This window comes from Eublepharis macularius, chromosome 7 (genome assembly GCF_028583425.1).
Source record: "Eublepharis macularius isolate TG4126 chromosome 7, MPM_Emac_v1.0, whole genome shotgun sequence".
NCBI classification, from domain to species: domain Eukaryota; kingdom Metazoa; phylum Chordata; class Lepidosauria; order Squamata; family Eublepharidae; genus Eublepharis; species Eublepharis macularius.
Window position 1 is genome coordinate 41,506,226 of NC_072796.1, and position 16,558 is coordinate 41,522,783.

General features: G+C 42.3%; 1 protein-coding gene across 1 annotated transcript; it reads right to left on the reverse strand.

Annotated features, from left to right (window-relative positions):
• Positions 1–1,519: 1,519 nt before the first annotated feature.
• LOC129333918 (putative nuclease HARBI1) lies at positions 1,520–2,896 on the reverse strand. Its single transcript, XM_054985857.1, has 2 exons — positions 2,369–2,896; positions 1,520–2,233 (listed from the first exon to the last, which is right to left on the reverse strand). Exons 1-2 carry the CDS (start codon positions 2,894–2,896, stop codon positions 1,520–1,522), a joined length of 1,242 nt encoding a protein of 413 aa, XP_054841832.1.
• Between the last annotated feature and the right edge of the window lie 13,662 nt (positions 2,897–16,558).

Consider the following 16,558-nt stretch of genomic DNA (forward strand, 5'->3'; position numbering starts at 1 on the left):
CCTGCGCCTGCTGCTGTTGCTCAACCATGGGAAGCTGTTCATTCTCCCTTGCCTCACCGCTCCTCCTCCTTCCTCGCAGGAGAGCTTAAGGGAAAAATCGTTTGTGTTAGGCAGAGAGGAAACTCTGTGCAAAATAGCAAAAGCACAAATAATTTTTTGTGATCTGTACTCTCATGGTATGGTGTGATTTCATCAAAAACTCAAGCATTGTTCATGCACAATGTGTTAACGTGGGAACACTCATAAGACACAGACTTGCAAGGTCTGTCTGAACCCAACGCATCCAGTCCGGGGATCATAGCTTTTGCACAGTGTTACATTTATCAGTCAACCAATTCTATTTTATGTGTGGATTAATTGCAGACAAAGATGAGCATTGCCAACTTTTCGCCCCAGGTCTTCAGTAAACATTGTTTTGAGAAGAATAATATCTAAACCTTGTTATCAATGTCATTCCAACTCACAAGCATGTCTGCGGTCCCGCCAACTCGGCCGCCCCGAATGCTCCCACAGCCGCATCATCGATGCAAAATAAGGGGGCTTGCCGCTTTGCCTGGGAATGCCTTGCCAGGCTTCTAGGGCATCAAAAAAGGATGACTTCACCCTCTTGAACTTGGAGTGGCATTGCTCCCCTGTTCTCCTAAAACCGCGCTCACTCAATTTTCGAGCAACAGCGGCAAAGGTGGCCCTTGTAGGCAGATGGGTGCTGCTCATCAGTCTTTCTGCTCTTCCAGACTGCAGAAGAAGGGAGAGGAGAGTCTCCACCTCCTCGTCCTTCCAAAATGCACCTCGTCTACGGCCGGCCATTTTGTCTGCCCAAATAATGGTATACCGATCAACAGATAAAATGTTAGTGAGCATGCGCCATTAAATGTTCCCGCGGCTGCTATAATCCCTCTATCTCGGCCCACCCTAAACTGGATTGTCGAAGCCTGTTTCACTGTGTTCTGAGATTTGTCGTGTGTGGTCATTGTGGCGTGTTGATGTTTGGACTGTGTCACACTGTTTGATGTTCCATAACCAAAATGTGAGAGTGGTTTTCAGTCCCCCACAAGGAAAAGCGGTGTGTGGTGCAAGTTATTTTTTGCCGATCAAAGGGATGTATTCCAAGGGGCTGTTAACAGGGGCTGCACAATACCGCTGCCTCCACTTTTTGGAGGACTAATTTGCGTCATGTAAAGAGTTCTATAATTTGAACACACATTAAACAAACCCATCTCTGATCACACCTTCAGTCTATCAGTCCCATCAGTCCAACAGTGACAATTCATCATAGCACTTTTTCATGTTGTCCTCTAAAGATCTGTTAACTAGCCTTGACAGCCCCAAATGTCTGAGTGACCAAGCCATGTTCACCATTGGAAAAACCGTTATGAGAAAAGGGGGGTGGGCTCATTTCATAATTATACAGAATTTATTCAACAGTAGCAGAACAGCGATACCAGTTAGAAACACTTTGAATAGTCAACAGTAAGTTTTTTCAACGTGGACATAAGCTCATAATGATTTTAACAGAGATTTAGATTCTTGAATTGTTATTATACATGAATTTTGACAAAGCATCTCGGACAATTTTCCCCTCCTCAAGGTGAGACCGGTCCTGTTCCAGGACAGCATCCTCCTCCGGAGGCACCATAACTGGCCTTGGATCTCCGCGATCACCAAGCAATTGGTGACCACGTTCCTCACAGATATTGTGAAGTATAACACAGGCAGAAACCACCGTTACCACGTTCTCCTCTCTACAGTTCAGCCGTGTAGCTAAACAACGAAATCTTGATTTCAAACGCCCGAAACTGCGTTCCACCACATTGCGAGCGCGAGACAGCGCACGATCAAAGTTCCTATGTGCCTCAGTTTCAGCATGAGTGCCATAGGGCTTCATAAGCCATCTCCTAATTGGATAAGCGCCGTCAGAAATGACAATCGGTGGCACTGTCACACCGTCCAGATGCAGGCAAGGGTTTCCTGGAACAAATGTCCCGGCATCCATCGCAGCACATATGGCAGAATTCCTGAACACGAACGCGTCGTGGTTTTTGCCGCTCCAACCGATTTCGGTGTCAATGAATCTCCCTCTGTGGTCTACCGTACCCTGAAGAAGTATAGATGAAAATTTTTTTCGGTTTCCATATTGTTCGGGACTTCCACCTGGAGCGCAAATCGGAATATGGGAACCATCTATAGCTCCAACGCAGTGCGGGAATCCGAGGGCGGAAAATCCATCCATCACCTACCACAAGAAAATAAAATAAGTTGTGGTCAAGAGAGGAAAGGGACTCATGAACTCATCATATGAAAACTGGTACCCTGTCATATAACGTTATATCGCTGATGCAAATATTTTTTTTTTTAAAAAAAAACTCACCGTTCCAACCGCTGTTCCCAAGCACACTGTCTTGCACAGAAGCTCTGCCTCCAGTGCATAGCACACCTCCAGAAAAGCAGTCCCCGCAGTGGAAACGCCGATGCCAAATTGATCTTTGGCTTGTCTGTAGCAGCTGCCGGTGGCCAGACACCAGATTGCCACTGCAACCCGTTTCTCAACAGTGATGGGATCACGGAATTTTGTTTTCTGCCGTTCAAGACGTGGTCTGAGAATCCGTACGAGGTACTCAAAGGTCGCTCTGGTCATTCTAAAACACTCAATCCATTCCTCATCGTCCCAGGTGCAGAGGACAATGCGATCCCACCAGTCCTGACTTTTCGCGGTGCCCCAACACTTCCTGGGCACATGCTCCTCAGCCAAAGCTAGCCACAGTTCTCTCTGAAATCTGCGTCTTCGACTGGCGAGCATTTGCCGCCGCTTCTGCCGGTGAGACATTTCCTCTCTGAACATGACATAGTGCTTTCGCCTCCGCAGTACACGTCTTAGATATGCTGCATGCAGATGCATGGTTGACTGAATTAGGATCAAAACAAATCTCGCCAAATGAAGAAAAAGAGCTGCATTTGGTGCCATTGCTGGTACTCCGTACACAGAACGAACCTACACAGCTGCAAACATTCAAAGTGCCAAACCACACCACACTCCGATTTGAAATTGCCCGCCTATTTAAAACACCAATTAAATAAACCCAAACTTTGTGGCTAAGCCGGGAACCAATCATTTCGAAGATGGGAGGAGTGCGGATTTTGAATCTAGATAAAACGGTATAACGCTGTTATCCATTAACGCGCAAAAAAAATAATCGCGCGTTTGAAAGATCACATGAGCGGTCACGTGACATCGGGAAAAACCCCGCTATTACTGAGATTGATGGGGACAATCGATGGCGGGATACGAACGTGTTTTCCATGGGAGTGTGGAATGATTTTGAAGATGCGGCATTGGTAAAGGCGGGAACAAAGCGGGAAATTGAGGTAGTGTGAAAACGGCCAGGGTGTTTGAAAGGATAAAATGGAGGAGGGAAGAACTATGTACTCTGGAGAAAGGGTGGGATAAAAATGTACTAAATAAATATATGTGAGACAGCTTTTCCTGATCAGTCTAGCTAGCTGACAGGTGACAGCATAATCATTTTTTAACTTGCCCTTGATCCGATGATGTACTGTGTAGCAAATGATGGGGTACAAAACCAGATGCTAGGCTTTCACCTCTGACACAAGGAAACTCCTTGGCCCGTGTCTCCCATTGCAGGGGGACTCTGACCACCACATCCCTCATACTGCCCAAGCAGCTGTGGTGGGGGAAGGGGGGGCAGGGGAAAGGAGAGGGGGAAAGAGCCTTTCAGGGATGGAATCAAGCTGCAGGTTTATTGATATGATCACACAAAGGGCCTTCCTGCATCACCAAGATCTCGAACCATTCCAGGGGAAAAATGACTAAGATGAGGCAACCTATATCCACCTATTATCGAGAACATGGCAAGAGACAGCATTAAGCATTTAAAACATATTAATAGAAAGAGACTCCAATATAGTCCTCAGTAACTGTGGCTTTTGCTGATGCTATAACACACGCTGACACCAAATATCAATTCTAGGTAAATCCAATTAAGCCCAGAAGCAAAACAGCTGGATTAGCAGTTCCCTGCATAAATTATTTCCCCCTTCCATTTACTTTTCCTTTTTGCAAATGAGCCTTTCAACATGGAATAAAAGCCCTAGCTATCATTTCCCCCATTGCTTATTAATTGCAGAAGTCTAAAAAGATATACCCTCACAGATACAGAACCTCTATTATTGTTCCACATTGCATTTGATATTCTTAAAATGCCTAGCCTTCCCTCCACAAATTGTCCACAGGTTCCTAGTTTATGGGTAGAGGTCATCTAGATTACATCAATTACAACAAGACCTTCTTGTCTTCCCAGGAATATGTTGCTGTTTCTTTCAATTACATTTTGCATGTATCCCCTTTTTGCAATAACCCATAAAATGAGCATAATGGCAACAGTAGTACATTTACATTTTTTAAAAAGAATCTTGACAGCTATTACATGAATGAATGTAAACAAGCTCATGCAAGTGGTGGTAAAGGTTTAAAATGCTGTCTACAGTGATCAAAAATACATGAGCTATTAAGAAATTAATATCCTTCCTGTTCATAAAAGGATGTTTTATAGCAGCGATGTATTCCTGAACTGGAGAACAGAGTGAATACCTCTTCTGAGATTCAGAAGGGGAACAAAGTATAAGAACATAAGGAAAGCCCTGCTGGATCAGTCCAGTAGCCAACCAGTAGCCCTAGAGGACTAACAGACTGGGCACACAGATATCTGTCTCCTGGCGTTGCCTTCCGGCATTGGTATTCCGAAGTTTACTGCCTCTTGACATGGAGCTTCCCTTTCGTCATCTTGTCTAGTTGCCATTGATGATGCTATCCTCTATGAATCTATCTAACCCCACCTTGACATCACCTGTACTAGTGACCATCACTACATTGACTGGCTGTGAATTCCACCCTTTAGATATTTGATGAGTAAAGATGTTCCTTTTTGACCAGCCTGAATCTATTGCCCATCAAACTTGTTGAGTACCCTCACATTTTAGTATTATGGGAAAGACAAAAAAAAATTCTCTTTCCTCTTTTCCAGCTCCATATCTGTCTCAGGAAACCCAGTCCTGCAGTAAACATGCTCAAGGAAAGACACCACTGCAGCTGTTGCCTTCAGCTTCTTTTGCTTTAAAGTAACTCTGGGTAAGACTCCATAGATATTTTCAAATGAAAACATGATCATGTTTAAAGAACAAAATTGTTAATTTGTTTGCTTTTTATGCTGCTTTGAGCTCCCTGGGGAAGAAAGGTGAGATATAAATGAATGAATACATTTCATGGTTCAAATGACTCCATTATTTATGGGGGAGTATTTGTGAATGTTTTTGCTGAAGGGGCCATAACAGGGACCAGGCACTGACCTGCATTACCTCTCATTCAGTGCAAAGATATGCTACTGCAAGCTTGCCTTACCAATATGGTATCTTGTGTAAAAGATGTAGACAGTCAGTACAGCCCTAAAATCATTGACTTCACTGGATTGGGAAGGATGTAACTCTGCTTAGGATTGCATTGTGTGCCTATCTTACACATAGGTAAGTACTAACACTGCTCTGATGCTGAGTATCTAGTGAGTAGGTTGATACATGGGGCTGGTTCATATAGGCAAGGGCTGCCGTACAGTGGCCTCCAAAAGCCCCCAGGGCTGCTTTCCAGACTCAGAACTCAGCCAAAACAACATGCAGATCCCCCAGTCACATGAATTGGTGCTGTTGTGTAGAGAATGGATGCGTGCCCATATTTTGTGCAGTTGCTGCAACCTGACATTCTAGCTGCTGTGATTGCAAAAATTGTCTTCCCTCGTATAGAGGTACTGGTTCATACAATGACTTCCGACAGGTTGCAGGCCTCCTGGAAGCCCCTTAAAACATGCCTTGAAGGGAGGCTGCCATCTGAATGAACTTGTCCTCAAATAGTTACGTAAGTTGTGGATGGAATCAGACAGGTAGTCCATATTCCAGCTAGATTCCAGCCTTCCCTTAGTCCACTAATAATCTAAAAAGTTCTGAGTACCCTGAATGAAGGCCCAGGACATTAATCCAGAGCTTATATTTGGTTGAGAAGATAAGACTCGCCAGACCCTAGTACAAAGTGATAACACAAGGCCTTAAATTGTTAGTAGATTGGATCATATTTATGACCTAAACACACCATATGGCATCTCACAATGGGAAGAACAGGTTTCTGACCAGATTCTGTATGCAGGTTTTGTGCCCATGGTCCTAGAACCCTCCCAGCTCTGGTGGTGGCTCTAGGTCTCTAGGTTGAAATGGTCTGTCCTCGTTACCCTGTTTCCTGGAGAACTTCACAACTTGCTGGTTTCCCCTAGTCTAGAGGCCCATTCTCTGCCAGAATTTGATTATTTCACAAAGAGATCTACTTATACTCTTCCCCTCCTGTTTGGCTCTCATCTGTCTATCCAACTAAAACTGAAGTCTATTTGTGCTTTCTAGAGCCTGGATTGTCATTGAGCATGCTTGGGTTCCTAAGTAGAGATGGGCACGAACAGCAATACAAACAAAAAAACCCCACAAACAGCACAAATCTGCTGTTCGAGAACAAGCTGTTCATGAGGCCCCATTCTAAATGAACAGGTGGTTGTTGCAAGCCTTGTTGGTTGCTGTTCGTCAAGCAAGACAGTCTGGCACCTGCAATCAATTCCCTTGGCAACTTAGGCAGGGATTGTCTGAACTCTGTCTGAACTCCTGCTGTTGCCCTGGAAACCCCAATCTAAGCCAAATTTAGCTTGATAGGCAGGTCTTCCTTCCAAGTGTGGAGCTCCAAATTTGTTACAAGAGAGCAAAGACCATGGGGGAGGGGGGCTCCCAGCTCTGGCTAGTCTTTGCAGACAGTGGAGAGGGAGAGACAGCTGCTGTTGGTATTTTGAGAGAGAGACAGGGAGAGTGGATTGGAGCTTGAATTTTCTTTGTGTGTGGTGGGATATGGGTATACCCCTTCAGGTTTCAGGGCTGCCGCCAGGCTCTGGAACCAAACTATTATTTACTATTCGTACCTTTCCTGCTGCGTGCTCAGGTAGGGTTTCTGGGAGTACTGTGGTAGGGATCTACCCCTTCAAGTTCCAGGGCTGCTGCCAGGCTCTGGGGCTAAGCTATTATTTATTATTGGTACCTTTCCTGCTGCCTGCTCAGGTAGGGTTTCTGGGAGTGTTGCAGTAGGGATCTACCCACCCTCAGGTTCCAGGGCTGCTGCCAGGCTCTGGGGCCAAGCTATTATTTATTATTGGTACCTTTCCTGGTGTCTGCTCAGGTCAGGTTTCTGGGAGTGGTGCAGTAGGGATCTTGACCAAACTTGGATAATGGCTGGAGGAGAGCCTGCTGGCCCCTACGAACAGCCAACCATGAACATGTTCATGAACAGGGTCACGTTCGTGGTTGTTCGTGAGTCCCTGTTCATGGGTGGCAACAAACAACGAACATCATGTTTAATTTTTTTTTCTGTTTGTGCCCATCTCTAAGTCTCACCAGCATGTCCCTGACTGTGAGAATCTGATTGTTTGCCAGAGGGTAAAATGCTGAGCTGTGACTGGAAGAGCTTTGAATTCCAATGCTATATCAACCATGGTGACCTTGTCTTACCCTCACTTTTAAAAAGATGGATAATATTGACTTGAGTAAGTAGTTTCATGCGACCTCCTTAATGCTGTTCTGATACTAAATGAAATAAAGTTTTAAAAAATATTTTCTAAGTTAAAAAGCAGTTTATAAAGCAGCTTTACAAAGTTGCAATGTATTCAAAGATGAGGTGATATGAGGGATAATTATTTTAATGTAAAAATTGTATACAGTGGAGAAAGCTGGGTAGAAAAATAACTGAGCTGATCTTTTGAATAAATAATTAGATACAATTAGTGGTAAAGTAGTTCCGACTTAAGAAATTATTGGTGTATTTTATATTGGTTTTTCCTTTTTTTTTTTTTTTCATAGCTACAAAACACTACACAAAACTATCACAAGGAAAGGGGAGAGGGAAGGGACAAAGGGGGGGTGGAAAAAGAAAAGGGGGGAATGAACTACAAACACTAAACACTACACTTCAATGTTTCCCTTCATACTGTCATAATACAAAAACAGCTCCATAAAATAATGATGGAGTGGTTAATCATACAGAGAATAAACTTTTCAAATTCTGATTAAACTTTCCTCCCCCTTCTAGGTCCCGGACGCAATTCTCTCTGTGCAACTGCTGTTGCGATGCTCTCCTCCTCCCCCCCCCCTCCGGCTCCTCCTTTTCTTCGTTCTTGGTGCAGCAGAGTTCTGGGTTTTTATTCTCAAAATCCTTTAGTTGATCTTCTGATAATATCTTATAGGCCTGATCTTTATATCTGAACCATATTCCTTCCGGGAATAACCATTTGTACTTTATTCCATGGTCCCTCAGAAGTGCTGCAAACTTTTTATATTTAAAACGCCGTTTCCGGACTAGAAATGGAACGTCCTTCAAAATCTTGACTTTCAAACCCATAAAGTCCAAATCCGCATTGTATGAGTTATATAGGATGGTGTCCCGGATCTTTTTAGATGAAAAGTCAATAATGATCTCACGAGGCAACTGTCGCTTTGTTGCATATTTTGAAGAAGCCCGACGGACCTCCAAAATGGCGCTTTTGACATCTTCTTTAGTCGTCCTCGCGGGTGTCGCCAGTAGTTCCGAGACCAAATCCCACAGATCCTCATTTTCCTCCTCTTTCACGTTTTGGAGACGCAAAATTGTCTGCGTTCGTTCCACCTGTAGCCCGATCAGCTGGTTCTCCACCAACTTCAGCTCCTTTTTTGTAGCCTTCACAAGTGACGCACTTTCCAGAGCAGACTTTTCTGGCCCCCCCCCCGCTGCTGCCTTAATGGTTTTCACCTCGCTTTCAATTGAGCCCACCCTTTGATCAGTTTCGTTCAGCTTGTCAACAAAGGGTTTTATAGCTTCCACCACCGCCCTGCGTACCAACTCTTCGAGCGACTCCCCCTTCTGCAAGGTAGCCGAGATTGACTTACCGAGAGCGGGACTTTGCTTCCTTGCTGCCATTTGGGGGGGGGGGGCGCCAACAAAATTCTGGAACTCAACGAAGGGGAAGAGCGAGTCTTCTTCAGATCAACCTCTCCTTCACAAACGCTTGTAGAACAGAAGGGATTCGCTTGTTTACAGGCTTCCGCCTGTTTCTTTTACTTGCCGTTTCTCGTTGCCCGGCGGCACTCGAGGCGCCGCGCACATCTGCCGGCCTCCATAGGGACAAACGGGCAATTCCCCCCCCCCCCCGCATTGATTTCGGGGAGTTCTTCCCGCCGCGTCCCGGACCCTGGCTCCCTCCCTGGGAGTCCTGGGGGCTAATCCTTGCGGGTCAGCCGCCCGGTCAGGGTGCCCGGTCGTTTCCTCCCGGACCAGCCGAGAGGAGCGTCCGGCATGGCTGAGAAAACGAAACCGAATCTATATTGGTTTTTCCAAGAGTAAGAAATATTTGACATGTTTGCTTAATGTGTCAAATGTTTTTTGTGCTTCAAAAGGTCCCAAGCTAATTTTTTTTGTAAATATTAAATAAATCAGTTTTCCACATCCAATGCCTGTTTCAAATGTTATATTTTTATTAGTTTGTGGCTTAAAATTAACCATATTGTCAGCTTTCCACACTTACCTGCTAGACCTCAATATATCAGCCACTTATACTGTAAAAACATGATTGCACATAGTTAAATTATCATGTTAATCTTCTGCCTATGTTTTAGTGAAGCAAATGACCTGAAGTAGCTGCACATCCTGCCATGATTTCATTACCATTGATTTGCATATTTTTATTTATTTATAATGGTTAATACATCCCTGAAAAGTTATACCCAGCAAAAAACTTGACCCTTTAATTTAATTATTTTTACTTGCAATGTGCAAAGAATCTCAGAGTGCTTTATAAAGAAACGGACTGGCTAATGTATTCACTCTGCAGAAGATCTGTAGGAAAATATTATTTTGCTAAACTTCTGCGCTGCAGATTGCTATAGTTTTCAGTAACGCAAACAGGATTTAGAGACAGTTTGTACGATCTTGAACCATTACTGCACATTCTTTAAGACCTTTGTTTTGCACTGCAGGCATTCTGTCTAGCGACCATGAGCAAGGCTCCAGTGATACACTAATGCACCTTAATCTATCATTGAGAGATTACTGGTATAAAGCACTGACACCATAAATGGCAGCAATTCTTCTGTTTAGGGTCATGCTGAGAAATAACATATTCATAAGATCAATGTTAATCCATATCTGCTTCAGAAACATGTAGGAAAGATACAGACAGCTTCCTAAGACACATGTACCAGAGCCATTAATGCTCATAAGTGTGAAGCTTGAGGTCTTTAACTCACAAATAAGAAATGAAGTAATAAATGTGTTTCTGCACTATGGGCTCAAATGGTTTGACGTACCTTCATTAAAACAATCCATGCTTATAGAAAACTAGATTTCAAGAAAAAGCATTCCAGTCTAGCCTTGTCCCTGACATACTAGTTTTCTCTGTACAAGGATTTTTTTTTTTGTATACAGTGGCATTCAGTTACAGAGGGACAAACACCCCAATGTTTGAGCTGAAAGCCTTGGCATTTTGCATGCATATCTTGTCAGACACTAAACATTTCTGATAAGCATTTAGAAATATATGATGGAGTGTTTGTAAAACACACAGATGTGAATGCACAAAGTGCCCATTCCTAACGGCTCCGCCTTCATGTCAAAAACTATAATCCTCACTTCTTTGAAGGGTGGGGAAACTGGAGATGCGAGTGGGGTCTCTTTAAACAGAGCAAAGGCTTCAACCAGATTCTGTTTCCTGTAAATTATCCATCCCACTTTTTCCCAGCTAGGCTTCCTGCTGGTAGGGTTGCCAGATGTCCGGTTTTCCCCAAGACAGTCTGATTTTTATCAGGCAGTCCGGGGGAAATGTGGTTAGAATACCAGACATATACATTCGGTGAGTGATGAGGCCCCTGTCCCTTTTTTAGGGGGGAGGTCATCTTGCAACTCTGCCTGCTGGGCAGAGTAGTTTTCATGACATCATGGAATGCTCCTCTATTTGAATGGCAATTTAATTTCAAATGGGAAAGCAGCACTTTCAGATACTCAAATATGATTGTTTTTTATCAAACGCATGAAATTATTCTCAATTGTATTTATATTGTATATACAGGTTATTGAACTATATTCCTGTGGCTGTTGGCCCCTGTGCTGTATACCCAATCCACCCAACAGAACATATTACACACACACACACTTCTTGATCCCATCTACAGTTGCGAATGAGGGATAAGGAAGTTTTTGACATATCTGTCTAATATTCCAGTCTTCAGTTTTTGCCTGCCTGACTCCTAAACCTGACCATGATCAATCATACTGACTGAATGTTCTAAAATGGATCACAAATACTTTGTGTATTCTTATACTTGGAAACATGATAATGCCAGGAATATATAACATCTAAGAATGGCTATTAATGCTGCCAACTGCAGAGGTACAAAAGCAGCACTTATACTTGACTGGCTGTTGATGTTAAAATACGGACGATCTTCCTGTGACTCCTGGAGTATATGGAATCCACACTGTTCATTAAATTGCTAGCATATACTAATAGCAGCTACCTACCCAGCCACCACACTGAATGGCACCCAATGCAAAAACGCCTGAAATACTGCTCATTTTAAGTTGCAAAAAAATCAACAGTGTGATCATTTGTGGTGTTCAGCTTGAGAAAAAATTAGAATTGCAAGCAAAGCAATTCTAATTTTTAAAAATCTGAATTCACATTAGTAAGGTTGCCAACTGGCCTGGTGAAAAAATGTCCTGTCCCTTTAACAGCAGTTTAATATGTGAAAATGGGCACTTATTTTCAGCTGGCAACCCTAATCACTAGTAAGTTCTGAGCATGTGCTCTGTCAAATGCCTAGACGCAAACACCCTCAAAACACGGGTCATTTTAAATTATGAACATTTCATCAATGCAAGCATATGCGGTGCTTGATTTTCAAGCAAGTTATCTGTGAGGATTACTGCATCAATACATTCTATTCTTTGAGCACCTATCTACAATCTGAACCTCTTCATAAAACACTGGACCACCTTATGTCTTGTTTCTGAGAACTAGGCCTGGATTTAGCATAATACTTGACAGACTGGTTTTTGCTATTCAAGTATTTCCCTATCAAATAAAACAACAAAGCACAGAAAACAATGACATCCTTATTTTGTTTGCACCTGATGCAAAAAGTCAAAATGCAAACCCTGCTCTTAACTGTAGTTTTTTAAAAAAAAAAAAAATGCACAAAGAGACAGGAAATTAAAATGGCTCTTCTTCTGGAATCTGTTTCTTGAAGTTATGGCTTCCTACTACTCTGATGGAATCAGAAATCACACAATATAGTTAACAGAATTTTGAAACTATCACATGGAGGGCTGCAGGGAAGGGGAAGAAGTGAAGATCGGTATTTACAGGATCTATCAGGTGCCCTAGAAGTAACGAATAGAAGTAACTATGGGATCACTATGTGATCAAGTGGAGTGCAAGTGGAGCGCAAGTGAACAGGGAGGAATATATGTGAATCTGTTCACATGCCATTCAAATGTAATTCGTCACTTCTAGCTTGGCTCTAAGAGGCCCTTTATAACCACTCGAAACTTTCCAAAGAAGGGTAGCATGTAACTATAATAAACAAATGCCATAAATAAAGAGCTTGCTCTGATCTTCTGCTTATCTAGGTGCAAGCTGAGCATAGTTTCGATATTACATTCAGATGGGGATACAGCAATACTAGCACACAATACCCCCTAAAATCATGTTGGGAATTTACCCCTTGGAGTTTGCCCTCAAATTATCCACTACTGTTCTGTAATGTTTTTCTGGACTCTCCCCATGGAAAAGCTTTGTTTTAGACAAGAGAAAAATAGCATTGCGGGACTGGAATGTGCTTTGCCATTTCAGAATTGCTTTGTTTAAGTTCACTGAGTTAAATCCAGTGCTATAGGATGCTGGAAACAGTATTTTTCAGAAAGAGCACTATATCGTGCAAGACAGATGGTTAAAAGCTTTGTTAAACATACATAGGCAATGCCATTTGTTCTGGATATGATGGCATTTAACAGCCGTTTTTGAGGCAATCATAGACAGAGAGAGCTTTCATTTTCTTCCTCTGTCATTACCTACATGAACGTGGCCTAGAAGATTGCCCACTTGTATATCACCATAATGGGCCATCCTTTTTAATCACTATGCCAGTGTGTGAAACCACACCATAGTGCTTGGCAAATCCATATGTTCAATAGCGTGCTCAAATACAGAACTGTTATTTTTCTCCAAGGATGGATTGCAAAGAACCTGAAGAGATTCACACTCTAAATGCTTCCATCTTGAGACTACATTGGCAAGAACTGTGATTTTCATTATATCTTAAAATATAGAAAAGCCAAAACTGTGTGTCTAAACAAGATTCATTGCAATGAGTTTCTTTTCACCTTATTATTAACATATGTTAACATTATTAAAATATGTTACACTGAAGTATCAATTCCGTATTACTTAGAACAAAATTCTACCCTACTTTTCCTTACATCAGGCCCTCAAAACTACTAGTCCAGTAGTGTCTACCTACTCACACTGGCAGAACCTCTCCAAAGCCTCACATCTTTCCCAACACCTCTTACCTGAGATCCCTCTAATTAGAGATGCCAAAGACTGGACTTCAGGCTTTCCATATGCAACCATGTACCAACCATGTATTGCACATCCTATTGAACTGTAGCCCAATGCACCATCAGCCTAGTAGATCCTAGTGTGGTCATGGCTGGACTTATGATAATGCTATCATGGTCTTTTCCTTACCTGATTCTTGCAAGCACAGAAACAAACACAGACAGCTTCAAGGGTGGCAGTTGTTATGCTAAAGAGATATCAAACAGGCCTTCGGATATCAAGTTAGCCTTTAATTCATCTTCTGACTCAAGACTGCATAAGTTAATCTCTTCTTAGGAAGAAAAATCAATAAAAAGGCCTGAGCATCGCCATTTGTTTTAACTGTCATCATGTGATGGAAAAATAGATTTTTTTTTTAGCCTTTTGGTGGCATCATGAAGCCTGGACTCCATGGCTGATGTGACTAGGGTTTGGGGTGCTATGGAGCCTAGAGGGGGGCTGGTCTCAGGATGGGGAGGAATCCACCTCTGAAGAGGAGGTTAAAAGATCTGCTGTCCTTTGTTGTTGTTCGTCTAGAAACTGGAGGCAGGGAAGGAGAGTGGCTGGTCTCTCTCAACCCCCCTCCCCCAACTCTCCAAGAAGATGTGCACCCATCCTGAAGGATGCCAACATAATTTGTGTAACTCTCAAGTGCTGTAGCAAGACATTAGTGATTTTTTTTTCTTTTTCATATTTAATTGCTAGCCTTAGTGTGATATCCATTCTTACATATTGCGTGCTCTTTGTATTTTATACTCTGATATAGTAAATACAGATCTTTTTTTGGTTAAGAACCAAGTTTTGTCAAAAGGTTTCCTTACCTACTCATCTGCTGCTCAACCATTTGCTAGTACTTTGCATGTGGTCAGAGGTTTTCCAGTTTCCGAAAGGCAGGTGATGGTTGAAGCCTATATGATTGGTAGTAGCAGCTACCAAAGGGAAATATAACCAGGAGGGAATGAGAGAAGTTGCCCCCTCACTATAATAGCAGTGAAGCCAAGAAGGCTGGGTAAGGTAGGACTTTCCAGAGACTGAACTGAAAAGTACCTGTGCTCTACAACAGCTGTGTGGAAAATGGGACTTAAGAATTCCAGAAGCAGCTAAAAAGGAGGAAGAACACCAAGGGAAGAAGGACGCTGTAGTGGAGCAAGGGAACACTGACCTAGGTGAAGAGAAGCTCAATGCCATTTTTTTCCTTTTACTTTTCAGCCAGCTTAGGTAACCCCATGGGATTTTCAAGGCAAGAGACATCCAGAGGTAGCTTGACATTGTCTGCCTCTGCATAGCAATTCTAGACTTCTCTGGTGGTCTCCCACCAAGGCTGACACTGCTTAGCTTCTGAGATCTGATGAGCTCAGGCTAGCCTGGGCCATCCAGCCAGCACCAGAGCAGAAGATAAATCCGGTGTGGAGCCTATTCCTCACTAGCTACAGTGTTCAGAAAATGTCAGGAAGTATCTCTGTCCTGCCAGCAGCAGTTAAAACTTTCCTGCTGTATCAATGCTGTAACTAGAGGAGGGGTTTTGCCAACAGCCAGCTGGTGACTTCAAACAAAAAATGACAGAGCACAGAGTTGTGCCATGAGTCTTCTTGATTAAGAGAGACATGGGAAAATGAAGCCATCAAGACCTACCTTGATGCCTGGAATGTTTGAGCTAGATGCTTACTGCAAGGGAAATCACCTTGAGGATCTTCTTGAAAAGTTAAAAGGTACAGGTACCTGGCTTGCCCTCAGTATAATAGGCAGCTGTAAGAAATACTTGAAAAACAAAAGATGTATGGGGAACAAAACAACTTCCCCGCTAAATCAAGATGACCATATACAGATACAATACAGACACGTTGTAAAAACAATCTAGAAGTATTATCAATAAATTTGTGATATGTTTAATTTTTAGCAATAAATGAACAATACAAGAAGGAATTAGATCTACATTATCCACATACACACATTAGATAATGAATACTAATGAATACTATGAGTGATAATGACTGCATTTATTTATAGCACATAGGGAATTTAAAATTAAATTGAAGTCACTAATTCTCACTTCCCTAAGCTGTGAAAGCAGTAATTCTCACAAAATAACCCCGGCTCTCACTTCAGTTCCACCAAAGGTTTCATTATTAATTGTAATTATGAAGAATTACAGAATATTTACTAATGTACTATGATGGATTCTCTCACAAATAACTTTAACTAAACATTCATTGCTATACATTGTAAAATATAACAACCAGGTGACACGTGTGAAGTGTCATCGCTATATCATGTATATGTGAAGTTCTAGCATCTACGTATTAACTGCTAAAAATTAATTAACAGCTAGTTTATTACACACTCTTCACAAATATTTTATTATTCGTATAAATTTACATGTTCACTTAGGTTTGGAATATGACTTACTGACCAGCTAAGTTGTGTAATTAATTCAATATCCGAGTAATTAAAAAAAATAGCATTGCTATACAATGTCTGTTAATTGTTTTTTTTTAAAGCAGATTTACGGTGGACGTTGCGGTAGCAGCATCTGCTACCACTTTTGTTTCCATGGAGTCCCAGAATGTTTGACTGATATCAGTGGACATACAAACGCCACCTACAAGCTTCAGCTTGTTGATTGGAAAGGATGTTATGTCCGTCTAGTTGTATGTTTCCCTGCCTCTCCCATTAAGAACCAAAATTATCGAGTTTAATGGGGTGGGGGGAATCATACAACACAGACCGGATAAGGGAGAACTCAACCTCAGGGAACCATTTTCAACAGCAACCCATGTCAAGCACCCAAAGTTACCATTTAGTTTTGAGTACACCTGAGTTAGTATAAGGCTTCCCCAAATCATTGT